The 16,013-nt window shown below is 39.1% G+C and overlaps 2 protein-coding genes across 3 annotated transcripts; both read right to left on the minus strand.

Annotated features, from left to right (window-relative positions):
- Positions 1 to 444: 444 nt before the first annotated feature.
- On the minus strand, positions 445 to 5,053 carry irf8 (interferon regulatory factor 8). Its single transcript, XM_088296166.1, has 9 exons — positions 4,575 to 5,053; positions 4,275 to 4,459; positions 3,126 to 3,309; positions 2,818 to 2,918; positions 2,688 to 2,745; positions 2,387 to 2,434; positions 1,212 to 1,607; positions 1,022 to 1,137; positions 445 to 941 (listed from the first exon to the last, which is right to left on the minus strand). Exons 2-9 carry the CDS (start codon positions 4,443 to 4,445, stop codon positions 750 to 752), a joined length of 1,266 nt encoding a protein of 421 aa, XP_088152292.1. The 5' UTR covers positions 4,446 to 4,459; positions 4,575 to 5,053; the 3' UTR covers positions 445 to 749.
- A 61-nt stretch (positions 5,054 to 5,114) lies between these two features.
- Positions 5,115 to 15,270, minus strand: dusp22a (dual specificity phosphatase 22a). Of its 2 annotated transcripts, XM_088296168.1 has the most exons (7): positions 15,100 to 15,270; positions 13,712 to 13,745; positions 13,015 to 13,097; positions 12,115 to 12,164; positions 8,778 to 8,852; positions 8,364 to 8,535; positions 5,115 to 6,431 (listed from the first exon to the last, which is right to left on the minus strand). In XM_088296168.1, the coding sequence occupies exons 1-7, from the start codon at positions 15,118 to 15,120 to the stop codon at positions 6,240 to 6,242; spliced, it is 627 nt and encodes a 208-aa protein (XP_088152294.1). In that variant the 5' UTR covers positions 15,121 to 15,270; the 3' UTR covers positions 5,115 to 6,239. The 2 variants fall into 2 exon arrangements, with proteins under 2 accessions (XP_088152294.1, XP_088152293.1); XM_088296167.1 differs by lacking the exon at positions 15,100 to 15,270 and having other exon boundaries at positions 13,712 to 13,784.
- Between the last annotated feature and the right edge of the window lie 743 nt (positions 15,271 to 16,013).

The following is a 16,013-nucleotide window of genomic DNA, read 5'->3' on the forward strand; positions in this document are numbered from 1 at the left end:
TATCTCGAATCTGCCAGTCCATGCCTAAATCACAGCAATAAAATAAAAAAAAATATACAAAGCTGAAATGAAGTCAATCAATAAATGTCCTATTTACATTCAGCGCACAGCATCTTCACGTGACATCTACTCGTGAATTTCTTCACTCGTGTGAATGAGGATGTGACAAAAAAATTGTGGTCAGATTTGTGGAGAAAAAGAAAATATCTAAAAGAAAACTAATTTGACATCTTAGTATGACAGAGAGTGACGCACAAAACTCCAAACATGTTATCATAGGAATGACTTAATCAAATATTCTCAACCTCATCTTCCAAAGGATCGTGACAGGTTGGTCTAAAGCTACAGGAGAGGCGTTTCATTGAAAAGGAATATTTTATTATTAATATATTTTCAATATTTTTTGTTTTATGTATTGGATGGATGGGTGTATTGTATTTGATCACTTTGTAAAAAAAAGTTGAGTTGAGTTCAAACAAAATGGATCTCTTGTATTGTCTCTGATTGGATTATAAAGGTTTACCAAATGTTTGTAATTGACATGTTCTTGAATCGTATAGCAGTCCAGTGGAATAATGAAAAGGATGGTCAGCATATTAAGCTTTTCATGACACTTCTTGTATCGAATACAAAAAGCAACAATGTACAAAATGATGGACATTCTTGGCATTGAGAAGAAAGCTCATTCTGAGAATATGATCCAAACAAAGAGTGTTCCTAAAAAGTTGCAAGCGCACTCGGACACACCCTCAGGCGGTGATGGGCATGTTTTCCCTGTAGCAAGCGGACCTCTGGGGACCACTGTAGCTGCACAAGTCCTGATAGATGTTGGCCATCTGCTCAGCTGTGATGTCGTCACACAGCTCCATGTTGGCGCAGTATGGCTGCGAGCGGCGCAAAGTCATCGCCTCCAGCAGCTGCTGACACTTCACTATCGTGATCTAAAATAGAGCAGAGGGACATCAAATCATTACATTTGAGAAGTTTAAAAAGAAAAACGTGTCACTTGTTTTCTTATTACCTGCACGATTATCAGCTTATTCTTGGCCGTGCTTAGGTCATGAAGCTCTTCGCCGAAACACAAAGTCACAGTGGGATCAGGTGCCGGAAGCTGACCTTCCTGGTGCAGCTGCAGTGCTACAACAGGACAAAATGCAGCTGTTTAGAATCTCTCCTTGAAATAGTTGCGGAGCTTACAAACAAGGCCTCACCGTGAAGGAACTTCCCAGTGTCAAAAATCTTCACCACTGCATCTCTCTCCAGTTTGCACGGCACGGGGCAATAATGTGAGCCCACGTCAGCCAGTCCACTCCAAAAGACTCTGCTCTGGCATAGCCTCTTGATAAAAATGCCCTCCTGATTGGCCCGCAGCAGAAGCCCTCGCTCCAAGTGGCCCAGCAGCTTGTGGGTGACGTGGCGCTGCCGTTCAAACTCGATGAGGTCAGCCGAGGGGAAGTAAACACTTTGCATGCTGTCCGAGCTGTAGGGGGTGCCGCGTCCCAGGTGTTGCTGAGACGGGGAGAGGCGACAGCCCTCTGGGTGAGTTACCAGTATGCTGTCCATCTGCTTTCCTCCGTAGTAGAAAAAGATCATCATTTGGGAGAAAGCTGGAGGAAACAAAGTACATGGAGGTATTTATCTTGCTCCTTCCCATACGAAGACAAATGTATCACGGTAATAATGTTCTGCCAGGTTTATTTCAGTGGACCCGTCACCCCTGATTGGTTAATTTTATGCACATGTGTGATACACAGAAGTGATTGACACTTCCCTAATAGTCTTCACCCATTATTTCTGATTTCTTCGGTATACAACTGCTATTATTGATTTTTCAGAAATTTCCTTTCTACAGGTTTCTGATCGGATAAGTGGTCTATTGGCAAGGCAAAAATAAATAAAAAATCTCCCCCCCAACACCATGTCTATATTTTTTGGAGCGAGCCCTTCAGCATATAATTAGTGAGAGTATGAGTAATTGACACCCCCTTGAAAATGTTCAGAAATCCCTACATTAATTATTCTAACCACTAGAAAATCACAAACTATGATCCCAAAAGACTTAAACATCATTTACAACTCATATTCTTACCACATTACACTTAATAATAAATGTCTCGGGCCTGCCGCACACTGAGCGACGTGGCTGACACTGACTGAACTCTCATGCAGTGTGCGTGGCTCACATGAATAATTTTCACGAGTGGCACACTTGTCAGCCAGTGGTTTTGTTGCAATTCAAAATTTGAATCGTCTGTGAAAGGTGTCACAGCATTGTAGCAGCCAATCAAAAATATCAATAAGAATTATAAATATATAATACAATTATAAAAAATATGTTTTACACACATGTAATATCAAGTGTGGATATAAGACACAAAATAATTACCTGAGCTGAGAGTGCCAGTTGGTAAGGGATCTTGATGCAGTGAGAAGGCTGCGAATTAAAAAGAGAAGAATTACACTCCGATGAATTGTCAAGACAACGTTGTGTCATTATTTTGCCTCATCATCAGAAATATTTAGACAACAACAACTTAATCATCCTAGTCAGCAAAGTACAACAGGATGTTAGTCAATTCTTCCATTGGACAGTTTGACTGAACATCACCCAAAAAACAGCAAAGCTCAAGTCTTAAAAGATACATTTTGTGGTTAATGGTCTGGTTTTTTTTTTTTTTTTTCCTTACCACCGGCACTAGTCTGCGGCCAATACTCGGGACTGGCCTGGATCCTGCAGCCTTCGTCCTGCATAATCACAGTAATATAATGTCAACAGAGGAGCATGAAGACAACAAGAATGACAACAATGATCTTTACCTCTTTAATGAGCCCCTCTATGTCTGTCGGGCTGGAGTCCATGTCGGTCATCTCGCCAGAGCTGTTGGAAGCAGCCACCACCATTGCGGCGCTTTTTCCATCTGTGGCACAACAATGGAATTTACTCACTATCCATACGATATAAACCATTTTCGGATCATGATTTCTGATGTTGTGATGAGGAACACCATCCTGAAATATGCATTACGTTGTTATTATTATTATTTTGACTATTATTAATAACAACATGCATCGTTTAACTGTACCCAATTTGAGATTTAAACATATCTCAAAAATCACAAGCTCACGTTTCTGCTCGTCCTCAGGTACGATCCGGTAGACTTTATAAGGCTCAGAGATGTCCAGCTGAGACCTTTCGGTCACCTCTTCAAAGTCAGGACTTTTATTGAGCGCACAACGCAGTCTGGTCTTCCAGGTTGCAGGTTCTGCTTTGTCGCCTTCCTTGAATTTGCCTTTAAACACAGCCCATGCCTGTAGCGACAGATGTATCTTAAAAACTGATTTTGCATTCTATGAAAAGATGATAGACTGCTGGTACTGCGTATTAGGTTATGTGAGATAATAATATCTATCCAGACATCTATCATTTTATGGACCGCTTATCCTTGGCCTATCCCAGCTCACAAATGGTCGAGGGCACTTTGAACTGGTTGCCAGCAAATGGCAGGGCACATATATGGACAAACAATCATTCATACTCACGTTCAAAGCCACGGACAATTAAGATTTTTCAATTACTCAAGAAATAATGCGATTTAAATTCAAGAGATGATGTAATTTGATGTCAAATTCCACTTGACTAGTGTGGATTACAAAGTAAAACAGTTCAACCGTGGCAGAGTAGTGCCATGAGAGGTCATCAGGTGTGCTGCAGGAATTTCCCCCATGTAATTTATTTATTTGGATGATAAATTATTTACTACTAAAATAGAGACGAGACGACCTAAATGAATCTAACAGGCAGAACAATTAAATGCTCTTCCAATAGATGACATACGTACATATTGATATCTAGTTATCCGCTTTGTGTGAATTATTTTGAGTGTGCCTGAGAGTTTTTCTATGTGAAAAGTGTGCCTTGGTTCAATAAAGGTTGTGAAATACAAGTTCAAAAGATACTAGTACTTATAATACTCATATTGTTTTATAATGTCTAATATCGCCGACCTATAATTAGGGTGGTTGGTTATTGATTTCAAGATAATAACACATTATTATTAGTATTGGTATTATTATTATTATTACTATTATCAATATTAATAGTAATATTAGTAATAGTACTAATAGTAGGAGTAAGAGTTAAAAAAATAACATAGTAAAACCACAAGAATATACCGAGATAAGCAAATAGTTAAACAGAGGTAAAGCAATATAATGTTCATAAAAAAGAACCTATTTTGAAGCAATGCTTAATCCACTAATCTGAATGTGCCAACCTTAAAAATGGATGCGTCTACTTCTTGGTTGTAATCCTGTTTCCCTGCGTGTTTCCATGGAATTCGGAACATGATTCGGCTTCCATCTTCCCACAGGAGTCCGGAGTACTGTCCACTTTGGATCTGCTCAATCAACCACTGCTTCAGTCTCCGACCTCCCGAATTCGTCATCGTGTTGAGGTCACCTAAGCAAGAAGTACTCGTGTTATTATTTAAAAGTAAGGTAAGAATCACAAAATTTCAAAGTCATTTTTAGGAAAGGTTATAAATTCCAGCAAAAGCGAAAGTAAAATCACTTACAGTGAGATATTGACGAGCTGTAAAATGATAAATGATTGTTCCCCACGCGTCCCTGTTCAGTTTATTCTCGTGAATGGTGACGACAACAAAGTTCTGACCAATCGCCGGGGCCTAAATCACACAAAGCCACGCCTACTACGGTAGTGTAGTTCTTTTAAGTGTGGGCATTTACAAGAAACACAAGTTGCTGCCCACGTCAAAAGCCATCAGTCACAAGTAACCTTGTGGCGTGGGGATTTTTTTGGACCCCTCCTTTAACCACTCTTCTCCGAGAACTCGATATCATTTAGTTGAACATTAAGTGATTCTGTAAACATGGATCTTGGTCATTTTCCATTCAGCCAAATTGTGATCATGCTATTCATTCACTTCATTTATATACAACTAAATTGTCTAGGGACCCTTAACTGGATACGTAGTCCAAACTGCAAGTTTTTGCCTCCGGTGTCTGACGCACTTTCCCCAGCCTTCTCTGCCATATCCACGCGATATCCCCCCCCACCACCACCACCACCAAAAAAAAAATAAAACAAAATCAATCAATAAATAAATAAAAGCTTGGGAAAGAAAAATCACACGGAGCCAGGGCGGGTGAGTCGAAAGGTTGCGCCAGCATGGAGACACTCTTGGCCAGGAACTGTCAGATCCTCAAGACATTGTAAGCAGGCGTGATGTCACGGTTGTCCTGCCACAGGATCTCTTTGTGGTTCTCTAATGGGGATATGAAAGCACTTTACGCAGTACGTGAGATTTTAAAATATATTTAAAAAGCAAAAAATATATTCTTTGTTTTTTAAGTTATATATTTTATTTCCAAATACTTCTGTCGAGAAACCACTGTAAATGGAGTTCCAAATTGTAATAATCAACATTGATGGCACCGCAATTGGTTTTAAGTCTTTTTTTGGTTGTTTCGCATCCAAAAATGCTTTGCTAAATGAAAATTTCACAAATGTTACAACATTGATTAAGGTTTGAGACAGTGACAGGCCTGGAACTTTTCTGACACAGACATGTTTAGTATTACTGGTAGTAGTATTAATGTCCAACCAATAATATCCATTTTACCATACACAAAATGATTTCATTTTTTAAAATCAGTGATTGTGGTATATTAAAATAAAAAAAATAAAAGAAATGTGCAATCAAAACACTTGTACACTGTACCAATAAAACCACAAGACAAACAACAATCTACAAACACTAAAATGATAAATCAGAGCGTTGTTAAAAATCAGAAAGATGGTAGTGTTTGGACTTCCAAGATCCTTTGTTAAAACTGAACACTGTTCTGTTAACTTGGACTTATTTGAAATACAATGAAAGTGTATTGTTTTTTGTTTTTTTTTTAGTATTACCTCCAATTTTTACCATTCACACAAAATCAGTAAAGCGGTACTCCACCAAAACAAAACTTTAAGGCTGCTGAGCATATTGCAACAGGTCGAGAGGTTCACATGGAAGCACGGGTGATGTCATCATGGCTAAGGTGCTGAGGCTTTTAGAGTAAGGCATCTGAGCACTGATGGGCTCAGTGAAGGAAACAAGGAGGTACGAGGAGTGAGGTACGCATCGCCAGCATCAAAATCAACCCATTGCTAGAGAGGTTAACGTGAAGTATAAATTAAGTATTTGGTCGGGTGATTTGGTGCCGGGCTTCGTGTTTCAGCTGCTGCCTTCAGGATGAGCCGGGGTGGGTGGAAGGGAACACACGTCCGGGTCCTGTTTTACCCAGCGCTGGTCACCAGCTTGTCTCTGGTTCTCCTGTTGCTCCGTGTACTGGATCAGCAAGGCGCCCACCTGCTCCTGGTCCTTAAACGGACTGGCTTGGAAACTGGACTCCAGCCACGCTCGGTACTGTGAGAAGATCGTGATGATCATGTTCAGCTCAGTATTATTCATAGGGGAAACTGAGTGATATTGGACTGAACTCAGAATTCAAAGAGTGGGTGGACAGTATTTCATTAGCCTCTTAAGTCATTTGTGACCATTTTTGGACAATCGGGAAAAAACAACACAACACAATCACAACAAAGTCAGTATCAATAATAAAAGTACACCTCCGTCTGTCATCTGTCTTAATCTTAATACAAATAGAATCATCACATAGGCAAAAAGCAGTAATCCTACCTCTGCAATTTCATCACGCATAAGAGGCAATGCCGGACACAAAAAGGTTTCAAGTTTTACAGTGACGTTGACCTCATCTGACAGTTAAGAATTTCACTTCCTAAAACAATGCACCCCCATTACAAATCTTCACAGGGTGAATGTGTTTATTGAATTTTAATTTGCAGCCAGGACATTCTTTTACAAATTGTATGGCAATTACGAGTAGACTTAACACAGGTCTGATGGGCTGTATCGGATCGGCAGATATTTCGCATTTTAAACAAAAAAGTGATCGGCTGCAACGTAATAATTAGGGGATCAGTTCAATGTAAATTGAGACATTATTTGTGGATGTTCTGTGCGGCCATCCAAGGTTTCCAATATTATTAAATAATGCGTTTTTCATGTATTGAATGTTTATCAGCGTTTTTTGGAAGAATTTTTAGGGCTAGTTGTTATTATTTTTTTCCTAATATTATTTCAATGGGCATCCATTATACGTGAATTTTGGCTAATCATGGGCCGGGTCCATTGACGATGGAAAGCGCAATTCCGAATGTTAACAATTTAATTAAAACGCTGCCTGTACCATATAAAGGATTTGTGATGAGTGACGCTTTGAATGATGATTTAAATTACCAATGCTTTCTGTGGTAATTCTAGTTGATACTGTATATAATGTACGATTCTGATTTTATTACAGTGTAACAAAACTAAAATAGCGGCCGGTGTCATTTACCCGGATAAAAGTAGGAGATAAGAAAAGCATCCATTTAATCTAACCGGTATCATAAAATCCAGTGGAGTTCATTTGCATTGTAGGTAACTGGACTTCAACCTTCCTCAGGTATCACATAATGAACAACAGTGGCGGGCCGTTTCACACATAGCCCTTCAGTGACATTCTACTCAACCCAACTTGAACAAATACCCCTCATAACATCATCATTTATGACGCCATGGCTGGAGAAATAAAATACAGACACACTCACCTCGGCTCAGAGAGCGCTTCTTTTGAAAGGTCCGTCTTCAAAATGACCTTGCAAATAGTTCTAAAATCCAATCCACACTTTTCCCTCCTTCGGCCATTGTGAGTTAAAATAGCAAGAATATAATTAAGATTTTCCAATGGTCGCCTGTGTGTGCGTGCGAGTGTATATATATATATATATATATATATATATATATATATATATATATGTATATATAATATATATAATATAATATAATATAATATAATATATTGAACAATATACTTGTACTTTAGAACTGTTCTTTCAAGTCCCACTAGCGGGAGCCTGACACCACAACACTACGAGAATCACTTGTCTTGGGAGTTATTACACACGACAGGTTCACCGATTCCACCTAGTGAAGCCATTTCCCCTGAAATCCTCGAAATCAATGCATGCAAGACGCTGACAGTGATGCAAAACACGTGATGAGCACTACCGAGCTAATGCAATCGCAGCATCCCCCCACTGCGGTTCCTGTTCTCCTCTGTCATGGCAGCACACATGTGCAAGGCAACAATAAATAAAATCTATTCAAACCAATCTATCTTCATGCATAGTCAGAAACCCTGTCTTATTTTTTTTCCACCTTTATAAAACTTAATTATTGGATGTCATTACACTGGACCTAAAGAAGTGGTCGTGCTGGTGAACTTGTATATACCTCAGAGACTTGCGTTGTCTGGTACTCCTGCAGCTGCTCCTGGAAGCCGCAGTTAGGACCAACGAAAGAGCGAACGGCCTTGACTGCGGTCAGACACTCCTCCCAGCTGTAGTGGGTGACAGTCATCAGGTAGGCCACCACCATGGTCGTGCTTCGTGACACACCTGCAAGGCTGCACAACACACACAGTTCAGGAACCCACGTCAAATGTTTCTCGTCTTCGACACTGACCAGTCACGTGATTAGCCACACTTGCACGATGCATCTAACAAGAGTCATATCCTAATTTTGACTGACTGATTTAAGAGTGTTTATCACTGAGGTTGCATCTTGCAGTAGTAAAGAACTACAATGTAACATGCTGAGGCACTTCTGACTCACTCAAAACTGAACAGAATGTGACTGATCACCTACCAGTGAACAAGACACGCTCCGCCATTCAGGCGACATTCATGGATGAAGCGGATGCATTCCTTAAAATGTTGCAACCTATGAAATAAATGAAAACACACAAAATGCATTGTCACAATCGAATCAAATCAAATCAGAAAGCAACGTTCACAGGCAACATTTCTTAGCATACAATATTGTACAGCCAAAAATAGATGACACTTTATAGGAATTGAGAAACGGCATCTTGAATTGAAACTACGTGGAGGAGGCCCTGACTTTGTGTTTGATGGTTGCAGAACTGGGATGTGATACAGGCCTAATTCAAAGGTTTTCTTTTTTTGTTTTGTTCTGTTGTACACCAGGCCGCTGGCATAATTAATTATGAAATGTGAACAAAATTCAAGCAAAGTCTCAAAAACAGCAAGCGTAACAAAAGGCACGCAGACAAATGTTGTGCATGACAATCCTCCTTGTAGACAGTTGGGAAACACTGATAGCGTTTCACATCATCAAGAAGCAGAAGGCTGATATAGCAGACTCCCGGGACCAGCTGCTGGTTACTCAACAGCAGACAAAGTAACAGTCGCCGGCTAAAATAGACTCACTCGAGCAGCACTTCTTCCTGAGACCCAAAGTCCACTTCAGAATTCGTCTCCTCAGCACTTTGTGCTGTCTTCCCAGCACTGAGGCTTCCGCTCATCTTGTTAAATACGCAGAAATTCACCTTGTGAAAGAGTATTTAGGTTTAAACTAGCTGAATCTGGTGAAAAGCAACAAAAAGCTTTCGCTCTCACGATACTGCTGAATTTGAATATCGTGGCAGGGGCAGTTGCATCAAACTGCTGTCTTCATTCGGTCTTAGCCTGTTCTTCATACTGTATAATGAATCAACATCATCCCTTTTTTTTTTTTTATTAAATTTTTGCACAAATTTAACAATTTTAAAATTTCAACAAGAAAAAAAAAACTGTATGATTGAAATGCAGAACCACAAAACAAGCATTTTTCATCAAGGCTTCTTTTGACTATTTAAGAAAACTTGATTCGTACACTCCCAAAAGCCTCTTGTTGAACATTAACATTTGTATTTGCATGACTGTAAAGTATGGCTTGATAAAGATAGATTGTTAATTGTGAAAACAATTACTCTTGCAAAACATTGCAGCTTTAGTTTTCATGGTTGGCTATGGCCATACGTGCACATTTTTTTTCCTTCCATGGGGTCGAATAAAAAATATTTCAGTCAAATTGAGGAAAAGTAGAAGTGACTAATAATGAAAGTGAAGTTACTTGTGAATATCACATTACATTAAATGTGAGCAAAGCAACAACAAACTAAAAAAAAAGTTGGATGTAAAGAGATGAGTGTTAAATACATTATATGAATAAAAACATTATATTTAACTTTCTTCTATTGGCTTAGAGGCAGCCTATCGTGTCCACTCTGACTTAAGTTTACATTACCAAATATGGCTTCTTTATACCCAAATTCGTGTCAATATAAATTTCATATAAAGAGAAAAAAAAGGGGGGTCAAATGAAGGTTGACTTGACATCCGTACCACGTTATAGACGTTAAAGCTGGACAAAACCCCAAACAGCTCTACATGTGTCACCTCAACTATCCGAACAATAGATAGGACCTTATGCAATGGGAGGGGCCTCCTTGCTGGTGGCGAGCGCGGTGGGGCGGCAGTTGGCCTCGCTACTCGCATCAGTCAGAATGGAGATTGTGACAGAAAGGGGATCATTAAAGCACTGGGTGGTCAGAGGCAACAGCCAGATGTCACTGAGGTTTCCTTCCTCTGCTGCCAGAAGGAAGGTGCGTGATTGCAACATTGGAGGTCAGACTTCTCTGGGCCACTCAGCAACATCCAGCCAAGCAACAAAGCTCCATTTCTTATCTAATTGCAGTCACTTTTTGGAGCAGCAGAAGTTTCTTTGGCTTTCAAGAAATGTAGAAATTAAAATTAAGAACAAGCGTCTTCTCTCCTATCAGGTGTGGCGTGCTGGAAGCTAGCTAGCTCTACCTATGTCCCGAAAATGCATCCTCCCTTCAAATATGCCACATAAGTCATTTATTCCCAGCCGTTTTCACGAGAGGAAACACCTCAATCAATTTTTCTGTTTTTTGACTGATTTTGTAAGGCCTGCAGAATATTGTGTTCTAAAGATAAAAACATGGAGCTATGACGCCAAAAAGAAAAAAAAAGGCTATGACGTATAAATACGTCTTTGGGAGGCAGGGACTACCATTTTGAAAATGTAAATATACGTCTAATGGATTGAATGAGTTAAGAGCGAATCATTTGTTGGCCTTGAATGCGGGCATGTCACGCAGAAGAAGGCAGAATACCAAGGAGGGAGATAAAGACAGCCAGGTTGTGGATAGGGGCCACGGGCTGATGTGGCCATTTTAAAGCACGTCATTGTAGGCCATGAGTGTGCGCACATCATGGAGAAGGGCGAGGAAAAACATTTTCCAAGTCGGACGGAACAGCTAACATGTGGATGGGCTTTGCAGTGGTGTGGATGCTTTAGAAATTCATATGGGATATAAACCCATCAGGCTCTGAGGTCTGCAGACTTGAGTCAATTAGTCAAAGCAAACATGGTGAAGCAGCATTAGCTGTTATGCTGCACAGAAATGGAACAATCTGCCAAGAGAAGTGAATATAGTCCCAAATGAAACCACGTTAAAAAACTATGTATGATTTTGCCATACTTTTGATTATCTTTTAAATCAATTTTGAAATATTTTCCATTTTTTTTCTTTGTGCACTGTACATTCTTTCAGTAATTTCAAAGAGCTATTTTTAATTTCATTTTTTTCACAAGTGTTGCGAGGTGGTCACCCGGGGTCATGAAACATGAGGCACCTTTTTCTGTTCTGCGACCAAGGAAGTGATCGTTGCTTTTGGAAGGTACGTACTCAGGGCTTGTGCTGTGTGTTCGGTCCAAAATGAGTCAAGCTAGAGTTGTATGAACAGAAGCTACGTGTCGATTAATATAAACAATGTGACTCATGGGACTACTGCAAGGGTGGAGGGCCAGCTCATCATGCTTTCAACACGATTACGATGACAAATGGAATTACCCCATCGAGCTCTTTCTGCAACACTCATATAGAAATACAAAAAATATATAATACAGTGAATTACAGAAGAACTCAGTATTACTCTAACACCCACATAAGTAAGCCGATTTTGCTTCTAGAACGATTTGTTGTCAATCAATCAATAAACAAATATATACGTCATAATAACAAATCTTCTTTGCCTGATTCATCATTTCTAATATCCGGGTCATTTTAAATGTGAGGAGAACGGGGTTGCCCGTGTGCGTGTTTTCTACTCACAGATTCTGGCTGGAGGCATCTGCTGCGTGAATACAAAGGTAGGTCTTGTCCTGCAAATCATAATCATGAAAAACTATGCAATTAGTCAGAGCAATTACGGTGACACCCAGAAAAGGTTTTTGTGAAACAAGTACTGTCTGTTGTTGTCAGGGTGCAACATAATAAATAAATAAAAATCGTAAATATTATCTGCTGAGTGGAAATTTTATTAAGATGCCAACTTATCATAAGGTATGTAAAAAAGATTTTTGACTAACCTTTATGATAGCCATCATCAATGATTAGGTACACCGAAGATCACAATATAGGTCAAAAATATCTTCTACTTCTGTTTTGATGATTTATCTATTTTTTTGTCTAAGGGTGGAAGGACTGGCGAAACTCTAACTTAATTTTCTCAGAGGGTGAAACAAATCTAATGTCAAAAATGCATAAGGAAATCTAGTCTGTGTTTTGTGGGATGCAGTATATTGTGGCTTTCTAATTTATTAGGTACAGCCACCACCCGAACTCATGAGACCCGATACAAAAGTGAAATAAGAAATATGCAGTACAGTTCTACACCACTACAAACAGCAATCACAGTAATAAATATGTTGTTAAATCATAGATATCTAATAGTGTCAATCAAAATGGAACATTATTATAATTTCAAAGGAAATTTGGATGTATCTAATAATGTTATATCACTATATAATTCATCCTACAACAATTTATTTACACAACAAACTGCTACCGAGACTGATGCAACAACTACAAATCAACACTTCCCTCTGCTGGCCAAAAAGACACATCAAATTGTCATCATATTTGGAAGAAAACAGTCAATTAGAAGATGGAACATTAATGAATTTGGTTCATAAAGTGTTTGGAAGTTGAAAATACTACTATTGCACAAACCTCAAATACGGGTCGGGCGTTATTGTACACAGAGAGGATGTGGGTGATGCCATTCTGTGACAGGCTTTGTTGGTTTTCTGCATCTGGATAAAAAACAAGAGGGTCAAAGAGCTCAGTTTCTGTGACAAATTTGAAAGCTGTGAGGCAATGCTGGCCAACAGTGAGATGCAGTTAAGTCACTTGCCTCTGTTCACATAATCTGCACCGTGCTAAAGTTGGAACACTTTTAAATGCACCCATAAGTGGCGCATGCACTAACGGGCTCAATTATATGTTAAAAGCATGTCACGCAATTGTTAAGTCACATCATCTAATGTAAACTGGAAACTCTTCTTTTTGAATAGTCATGTAGAAAAGGAATAACTAGATCAATACAATATTTCCCCCCCAAACAAAGAAGCAGTCAAATATTATATTCCCCAAAATGAATAAATGAAGGCCACAATATGGCTCTGCTTCATTGACTTTTTTTCAGCAGACGACCTTGAATTAAAGAGCACCATAACATTCCACAATAAATAAAATTGTTTCTAAGAATTGAGAAGAACTTGTGCAACAATAAAATAATCAACTCTAGTATGTTCACTGGTTTTAAATAATGCAAACTATTCCTAGTCGCATTTATCTTACTTCAAAATAATCAAGTGTAATCCAATAAAAGGCCAAAGAAATGAAGTGACAAGCACGTTTTCCTTACCTCTGATATTCCCAAGGTAAAGGCCGTCAACAACCTGTGAAGCAGAAGTCACAGACATGTTGTACTGTCTTAGTCTCTACATGATAGCCAGCCTTCAAAAAGTTCCCCTAAAAAGGAACAAATGGTCCAAGCTGAGCCTGATTGGATTTGAGGCTTAACGCTTAAGAACCTTGCACACGGGAAAGGCAACATTGTCCTCAGGGACATACAAGGCCTGAAGCACTCAAGCGTCATCCTGAAAAAGTGGTGAGAGGCCAGGACACTGTACAACTTTTGACCACAGTAGCACTCAAACTTTTTACACCAAGCACCACCAAAATAATACTTCGCTCTCCTACATTGAAATACAGTGGCGTAGCAGACCCAAATGTTCATCAAACAGCCAACTTTTACTAAAATTATGTACAATTTCAATTTTAAGCCTGCGCTTAAACAAAGGAAAATTGAAAACGTCATAACTAATGATTAACTTGAAAGCAAACAAATGTATGTGTAATTTCAATCAATGTTTTAAAGTCACTTACAAATTTTCAATGTCACCTTGGTATTTTGCCCTACTGTACTTGTTTGTACTTGGCAAACTTCTGCGCATGCGCCGCAGATCGAAAAGGGCCACAAATAGTGCAAATAAGGGTGCTCTAGCTTCAATTGACAGAAAGCCAAACCCAGAGTTTTTACTTTACTACTACTTTAATGCAGTTTTAATAAAATTGTAAGCAGCAAAATTGCCAAAATAACAACAATCACCGTCATGTTTGTAACGCAAATCCAATACAATGGCGTACATCAATGACGCACCGTCCCAATTCTACTATTTTTGTACGCTTGTTAGCTGTCCTCTCAAAACCTACGTGCACTTCTACTAAGTGTACAGTGAAATGAAGACCCTAGGCTATAGTGTTAGTATTGGGTTTGGGCCATTGTCTTGCTTAATGAGGATGAAACAATTGAGTGAATGGGTCATATGATTCGACATATTCGTCGTCCTGTCAGTCCGTTGATTAAATACTTCATTTAAACCGTATCAATCGAAACTGGATACAAATGTTTTTTAATTTATTAAACTGCTATTGTACTAATGGACAAAAGTCAATACTGATTCCCGTACACATGATTATGCTCAGCATCTTGTATTGTTGCGTTTAACTATGGAACTACTGTAACGGTCTTTGCTTTTCTCCCGTTAAATCCCGAATGGGGAGTTTGGTGACTTGTCGCGCGTATTTTACATGATGCAACATAAGTAGATATAAGCGTAAGGTGTATTACAGTACTTAGCATGTGCTACACCAAGTCAAAATTCCGCTCGAATGTAAACTGCTTCGATTATCAACATGGAATAGAAGAGTTTTAACACTTCGCCCATAAGAAACAAATCTTTAACATACCTTATTCATTCCATTGCCCATGCTTGTTTAGTCGTTGTGTTTATCTTTAAGTGGCACGTTTCTTAACGCGGACTGTGGCTTCAAAACAACAAGGCTGGGCGAAACTTCAAATTATTGAATTACATTCATTTAGGCTTTAGGGGAAAGCCGTGCAATTATGTTATAGAAGCTAAGACAGATATGTACTTATCCGAGACTTGCAGTTTTGTCTCTTGCAGTTCCAACATGAATTGTCTTCCGGATTGTTTTGACGTGAACCAACTAGTCCATCCGGTAAGTGACGTCATAGTATGCGACAGCTGTACGAGCGAAAAAGAAAACGCGTTTATTTAGTTAATCGCTCTATGGAAAAATATATTTTTAATTCTAATTTGTTGTATTATTTTGTGGATTATAGCCTACTCTGTAAGGCATTACTCGCTGATTGTCAATGTGTTGGAGGCATATTAGTAATCGGAATGAAAATTTCATAGCAGGTTAATTCTCTTGATTTCTAGGTGGTACTCAACATGTCACTATCAGCGAGGCCTTGCAGACATTTTTTCGACTGATGCATCGGAGCCCAGTGTTGGTGAACACTGGCATGTTTTTTTTAAAAACCCAATATTACATGTATGTCTCAACTACAGAAGCCAAATATGTACTGAGATCTCCATGATTTTGTATATTACAAAGGTAGTCTATAGTGATGGGTAGATGAGGCATCCTGTATCGTTTCGACACAGTGACACAATGTATTGACACTGTGTTGCTGAATACTGACACCTGGTGGACTTGCAGGAAACATTTGACAGGGTCATCTGACACTGATCTGTCAAACTAATTTTATCCAATTCCATTGATTAGCGACGTGATGTGTTTTTATATATCCTATTTCGTATTACTTTCCATCGCACTAATTATTCTCTTATCTA

This window comes from Idiotropiscis lumnitzeri, chromosome 5 (assembly GCF_059441095.1).
Source record: "Idiotropiscis lumnitzeri isolate Australia: NSW breed Sydney's pygmy pipehorse chromosome 5, RoL_Ilum_1.0, whole genome shotgun sequence".
In the NCBI taxonomy this organism is placed as follows: domain Eukaryota; kingdom Metazoa; phylum Chordata; class Actinopteri; order Syngnathiformes; family Syngnathidae; genus Idiotropiscis; species Idiotropiscis lumnitzeri.